Below are 7,104 nucleotides of genomic sequence, written 5' to 3'. Positions count from 1 at the left end.
TATTTTGTAAGGACAGGTTCTTTTGTTTAACTTGATAGCATTTATTTTATTGATCTTATGATATAAAAAGTCATGCCTAATCAAAATTTTCTATTAATCCTCTAATATTACGTCTTTATTAAAAAGAATGTATCATGTTATATAACCTTTTTTTTTTTAAATTATCCTCTAACATCCTATATTTAGGGAACGTGCATTATCATGTTATAAAGCCCTTCTAAATTAACTGTTTTCTTCAATTGATTGTTCGAGTTAATAAATAATTTATTATTAATTTTCTAATTTCCATTTGTATATAAAATATGTGTTATGATCTAATTTTTATCATTTCATATAGCTTGTTTGCTTTATATGGGGCTATCATGTCATGCAATATTTTTCTAAAATTTTCGATATAATTTATTTGTGAAATGGGGAAAAAAAGAAATGGATATTATATGTTATTCGTGATAGGAACGATACCAAATATAGGACTTTATACTCATCAACTACAAAATAAATGGAATTATATTATTGGTAAGGTTTTGATAATATGAGTCATGAATACTTATGCATTTTAACATAATAGTGCAATATATCCCTCTCAATATATATTATTTTCACTCCATAGACTTTTCCTAATAGTGGATTTTTTTTTCTATTATTTAGGGTGGGATTTTCTCTGTTTCTAGGTGTCTATGTGTTGGAATGGACCAAGTGCAACCAACTTATTGAAGAAAAATTGAAACAAAATTTCACGTCCCACTTGAAGAGATGGTGATTTTGGAGAAGATTACTCCTTTTGGTGAAACACGGCATTGAAGAAGACGGGGCAAATACCCAATGTGGACAGACCCTTGACGTCACCAGAGGACTGGACCTTTAATCCCATTCTCCTTGGCCAACTACCGTTATATTTTACAGTAACATTGCTATTTAATATGTGAGGCCCTTTATTTGCAAAGACTTGTTACTCTCTTTTAGAGCAAGGACCGGGATGAAAGTCAACTACACAAAGCATAATATTGCCAAAATATAATCCCAACCTGCAGTAGAAAACTATGAATTCATTGCCAAGAGAGCATGAAACTCAAGACATGCACAGGGAAGACCTATTTTTGATTTTATTCTTCTTTTTCGGAAATGCTGATGCTGTTTAGAGGTAATCTTCCTTTCTGCTTTTATGTAGAAATCGTTATTATAAATAAGAAAGCCATCATCCAGAAAATTTCTTCGAAGGATTGTACAAGATCCGTGACAGACTTGAGTACTTTAGCCTTTCTTCAAAAGGAAATAACAAACCCAGAAATAGCTCGATCTTAACAGCCAATCACCCCAAAAAAAAAAAAAAAGAAAAAAAAAAAAGCACGAGAACTCTAGAACAGATCGCCACCAAAACCACTCCGACCAGACCACGATCTCTGAGCAGATTGTAGATCCAAACACTAGAAACGGAGCACGATCACCGACGGCCGAACAAACACACGACAGGAGTCGGCGGAGGCAGCATGAAGGAGATGGCTCGAACCTGCGAAGGCTTTCAGGAGTCGATCGCAGTCATCGGCCATGGGGGGCACCCGCTCCGGGACTGTCAGAGTCGACATTGTTGAGGGAACAGACGATAGCGGGGGTGTGTTCGCGTCGAAGCGAAAACGAGAGAGAGAGAGGAAGAAGGAGGAGTCAAAAACGGGGAGAGAGAGAGAGAGAGAGTCGGCCCGCGCTTTCAAGAAGCGCGCAACGTAACATTGGAAAGCAATAAGGCGCGAGGCGCGTAAGAGCGCCACGTGTCGGTGCAATCACGGCGTCCACTTTCTCAAAGTGGAAACCTGAGGGACGCCAAGGGTGATGAGAGCGAGACGTGGGCACGGGGCAGTGTCCAGGCCCATTGGGCCGGATTTGGACAAAATCTTTGGGTCCTGTTAATGGACCGTCCTGGTCAGGACAACGGTTTTGAAATCTGGCCCACCCATACATACGTTCATTTGAAAAATTGATAAATACATTAGAAAATCATAAAACTTGTCATAAAAGTGCAATTGAGTTGTAAAAACTTTTAAAAAATGCAATTAAATCCCAAAATTTGTTATAAAAGTGCAATAAAATCTTAAAACTTTTAAAAAGTGTAATCAAATTATAAAACTTGTCAACTTGTCAAATCAAATTCTTCCATTGATAACATTTTTTTTTGAAATTTAAGAATTTAATTGCACTTTCGTGATAAGTTTTAGGAGTTTATTATACTTTTTGAAAATTTTAGGACTCGATTACAGTTTCATGACAAGTTTTATGATTTACTTACACTTTTGAAAGTTTTAGGACTTAATTATACTTTTGTGATAAGTTTTAAGACTTCGACTGCTAGTACGCTTATCCCTTTGAAGAATATAATGCCCCTGACTTCTTCAGCAAAATTCAGGCAAGGGTAGCTGCCCTTGGCCCCACAGCCCAATCCCTTGGCTTTGCACTTTTTTTTTTTTTTTTTAATAAGAACAAACTTTGGCTTTTTATTAATATTTTTTTTGTTACTTAGTTATCCTTCTTCCTTAATTCTTTTAATTTTGCAAGTTTTCTTTTTCTCCAGACATGCCTCCTAGGTGAGGCCACACTAGCACCACGCTCATTAAAAATTACAAAAATCAAACATTAACTTTTTCCATTAGGCAAAGTGGAAGGAACTTATGAAGGAAGTCGATTGTACCAATTTTATGACTCGATTGTACTTTTTGAACATTTTAAGACTCAATTGCATTTTTGTGATGAGTTCTAGGAATTTTGAGACACTAATCTCTCAAAAAAAATCCTTACTAAAATTGATTCTCTCTTTTTCAAAGATTTGAAAGCAAATCATATTCCGATCTGAACTTCATTTTTTCTTTAACTTATGATGTTGGGACACATTAAACTAAAATAATTGGACCAAAATTCACAAAACTAGATGCCAACATGCACCAATTGTGGTCATTTGAATTTATCACATTTTTGATGTGAAAAACCAAATTGTAACAAGCAAATGTAATATTTATAAGAAATATTAATGATCTTGTTATCTTTAAAGCTATTCTTAAGGATTGGATGTCGCAATCGTAGGCCATCTCTTCTAGGATGGAATTGCAAATTACAAAAATTCCCAAAAGCTTTCAAATAATTAATGAACCATTACATAAATGGATAATGGAATTAGCTAAGATAAATAAAGGACATAAGATGATTTGCTACACAAGCTGCAACAGAAAGACCGAAATATCTCAAAAAGCGAAGCATGTAGGATCAACTGAAGCATGTAGGATCAACTAATTCTTCCAATTTGATGTCCTCTGTTGTGCTTAACACGATCGAGTTACGTGACGATATCGCCCTAGAAACTTGTTGCATGGTTGGACGATGCTCTGGTTTAGAATTTAAGCATGAAAATGCCATCTTTGTCACTAAAGCCACTTCCCCTAGCACATTATCTTTCGAGTATGGAATTCTTTGATCTAAAACTTTCTTCAATGGCCAAGAAGCTACTGGATTGCTCGATGATGATGAAGATGAGGACGCAAGAGAAGAAATGAGGTCACCTGGATGGCTTCCCATGATTACTTCCAATGCCACCACTCCGAAGCTATAAACATCGCATTTTTCGTTCACTTCCATTGTGTATGCAAGTTCTGCATAGAGAAAAGAGCAAATTTTTTCTAGCTTTTATACAATATCTATGTCTTATAAATATAAATTGATTTTCAGTAAATCTAGTGTAGATAATTAAGTATAAATCAATACATTCTTTAGATTCCAATGGGATTTAAAATTTTCCATTGCTTTAGGAAAAAGTTTCACTTTTTTTTTTAAATCAGTGGCCTACATGGCAATTAATATTTAATCGAACTTTCAAATCACGTGGATAGTGTTGGAATTGTTATTAGGAATTTGGAAATATAAAGGAAGGTAGTTAAGGATGAGGATCCCAAGTTTGATCACTTTCCTTTCCATAAAAATGAAGTGAGATGAGATTTAGAAGAAACCAACTTACCTGGAGCTGCATATCCAAAGGTGCTTGCAAAGGAAGTCCAATTGGATGAATAAGGTTTTAGAACCTTAGCCGAGCCAAAATCAGAGACGTGAGCTTCATATTCTTCATCTAGTAAAATGTTCTTGCTCGAGACATCTCGATGAATTATAGGAGGAGAGCATTCATGGTGCATGTAGGACAATGCATAAGCCACTCCTTTGACAACATTCACTCTCCTATTCCAGTCAAATGTTGCAATCCTTTCTTCATCATTCAGTACATCCTTCAAGCTGCCTGATTCCAAGAACTTGTATACCAAAAATGAATGTCGAGAACTCGAGCAAAAGCCATAGAGCTTGATGATATTCCGATGCCTAGCTTCGATCAGAGCATGAATTTCCCTTTCAAATGCTTTTCGATTGGCTCTTTCTATGTCCATTGCTTCATTAAGTTTTTTTACAGCAACGGTTTTACCTGTTTGCAACTGGGCCTTGTAAACACTCCCCTGTCCTCCCACACCAATGCAATATTTGGCATCAAACTCTTCCGTGGCTTCAATGATGCTCTCATAAACCATTTTTCCATCAAAGCTCCATATTGCCCATGGGTTTTCATTGCTTCCATCTGCCGAAGTAGCCTCTGTTTTTCTTTTTCTTCGGCATCCAATACTTGAAGCTCCCACAACAACAAGGAAAGAAAATAGGCAAGCCAAAGTAGGAATCAAAACTAGTAGCAACTTTTTGTTTTTATTTCTTCCTTTCAACATTGGTGTTGTGCAGGGGCTAAGACCAACAATATCTCCGCACAAGCCTTTGTTCTCTCTCACAACTTCAATTGTAGCGTTATGGAAGGCTGGAATGTTTGGTAAAGGACCCTCTAACTCATTAAATGATATGTCGATGGATGTCAAGCTTGTCATATCATGAAATGTGGACATAATTGAACCTGATAATTGATTGTGTGAGAGATTGAGTATTTCTAATCTGTGCAATCGCCCAAGTTGTCTAGATATTTCTCCCGTGAGCAAATTTTGACTCAAATCAAGATGTTGAAGATATTGAAGATTCCCAATCTCGATGGGAATACTCTTTTCTAGATTATTCTTGCTTAAATTTAAGAATAGAAGGTTGGAGCCCTCCCCAAGTTGGGTAGGAATTGAGCCACTCAAGTTGTTTCCTGCAATGTTGAGGTTTTGCAAACTTGACAATGCTCCAAGTTCTTGAGGGATGTGGCCTGCCAGAAGGTTGCAATCCAACGAAAGCTCTAGTAGCAACTTCAATTTTCCTAGGTCTTTAGGAATTTCTCCAACAATATAATTTGAAGAGAGGTTAAGTTTGTGCAATTGAGTCATGTTTCCAATCTGAGGTGGTATGGCACCAGAGATTTTATTGTTGGAGATTATCAAGCTTCCCAATTTTCTACATTCACCCAATGTCGAGGGTAGCTCACCGTAAAGTTCGTTGTTACTCAACTCAAGGTAATCCAAGGAGGGGTACACACCAAGTGCATCAGCTATGTTTCCCTCGAGCAAGTTGTTTTGGAGCCTAAGTCTAATCAAACTCGAACAATTTTTTAGGCTTCTTGAGATTCCGGTCAGGTGATTGTCTGCCGCAGTAAAATTCACAAGAGTTTGGCTACTGCATATTTCTTGTGGCAATTGGCCAACAAAGTCGTTTTCATTTATATTTAGTCTTGTAAGTGATGTGAGATTATTCATCTCAGTGGGAAGAAAGCCTGACAATAAGTTGGCGGTAATATGAAGGTCTAATAAATTGGTCAATTTGCCTATGGACGGCGGGATAGGACCTGTTAAATCATTGCCTGCCAATTGCATTTTCGTCAAGGATCTCATTCCTCCAACTTCCAGAGGTATAGGGCCAGAAAGTTGGTTGCCAAAGAGGAAAAGAAATATCAAAGAACTCAGATTTCCTAAAGTTGTAGGGATAGATCCATTGAGGTAATTATTTGCCAAATTAAGGAGATAAAGAGACCCCAACATTCCTATTTCCTTCGGAATGGGACCAACGAGCGGATTTGTACTAATTACCATCTTTGACAAGCTGCTGATGTTTCCAATGGAAGAAGGAATCGAACCGTTTAAATTATTCTTCCAAAGGCTGAGGAATTCTAAAGATCTCAATGACCCGAGTTGAGTTGGAATGTTTCCCGAAAGGTCATTAAAAGAAAGGTCAAGATTAGTGAGCTTGGATAGATTGCCAATGCTCGGAGGGATGCTCCCATAGAGCAAGTTGTTGATAAGCGTAAGGGTGACCAAGTTGGGTAAATAGGAGAAATTGAGATGGTGAAGCATACCGTATATGGCAAAATTCGAAAGATCCAAGCTGGTGACACTCCGGAAACGATCACAAACGATTCCGCGCCATGAACAAGGGCTGCTTCCGTTCCACGAAGACAAAGTAGAGCGGCTATTGTTGTCTAGCTTAGACTTCCAATTTAGGAGTGCCTCCACTTCCATTTTAGAGGAGCTTCGTGTTGAAGCAGTACAAGACATTTCTTGCACGAACATGAGAAGAAAATAAGCGAGGAACAATATTGAGAGTTGCTCTTTCTCGGAGGCCATGACAGATTTGGGTTATTTTTTGGCTTCTTTTTTTTTGGGTGTGGGTTTGGGGTTTTGGGCGCGGGTGTGGGGGGGGGGGTGGTCTTTCTTATTTTATGGGCGCATTTGTGTTGAAATGGATCAAGTACAACCAAGGTATTTATAGAAGAAATTGGGACCATCAAGTGAACAACCAAGTCAATAATCTTCCGAAGTTTTATTTTGTTATGCTCATTATTCTTCCGTTTTATTTTTCGAGGCAATTATTTGGTGCAACAGTATGTACGTGAGATAATAAAGTTACCAACGCACTGGTGTTTAAATAAGTTGCAGATAAACATCCCTTGTCAATGACATTAGATGATTGGCTTGCATTTTCTTAATTACGTAGAGTACGAAGCTGACTCACTTTTTCTTATTTTATTATACACTAACTCAAATTAAAATGACTTTTGTGCTTGAGAGTCTCGAGCACAAAAATGACATGTCCAATAATTATTTGGTATATTTTCGTTTTACTCTTCAGAAAAAAAGCTTGGTGAAATTATCAACTTTAAAATCCGTATATCCCCTA

At 37.2% G+C, this 7,104-nt stretch overlaps 1 protein-coding gene across 1 annotated transcript; it reads right to left on the bottom strand.

Annotated features, from left to right (window-relative positions):
• Positions 1 to 3,157: 3,157 nt before the first annotated feature.
• LOC120294235 (MDIS1-interacting receptor like kinase 2-like) lies at positions 3,158 to 6,534 on the bottom strand. The gene is made up of 2 exons (XM_039314207.1): positions 3,992 to 6,534; positions 3,158 to 3,629 (listed from the first exon to the last, which is right to left on the bottom strand). Exons 1-2 carry the CDS (start codon positions 6,495 to 6,497, stop codon positions 3,247 to 3,249), a joined length of 2,889 nt encoding a protein of 962 aa, XP_039170141.1. The 5' UTR covers positions 6,498 to 6,534; the 3' UTR covers positions 3,158 to 3,246.
• Positions 6,535 to 7,104: the final 570 nt, after the last annotated feature.

This window comes from Eucalyptus grandis, chromosome 6 (assembly GCF_016545825.1).
Source record: "Eucalyptus grandis isolate ANBG69807.140 chromosome 6, ASM1654582v1, whole genome shotgun sequence".
Lineage (NCBI taxonomy): Eukaryota > Viridiplantae > Streptophyta > Magnoliopsida > Myrtales > Myrtaceae > Eucalyptus > Eucalyptus grandis.
This window is presented reverse-complemented; position numbering and strand designations above follow the sequence as displayed.

Coding starts and splice junctions, on each gene's coding strand:
- LOC120294235 (XM_039314207.1), bottom strand. CDS start 6,497: ATGTTCGTGCAAGAAATGTCTTGTACTGCTTCAACACGAAGCTCCTCT. Junction 3,630..3,991: donor CTTTGGATATGCAGCTCCAG/GTAAGTTGGTTT, acceptor TTCTCTATGCAG/AACTTGCATACACAATGGAA.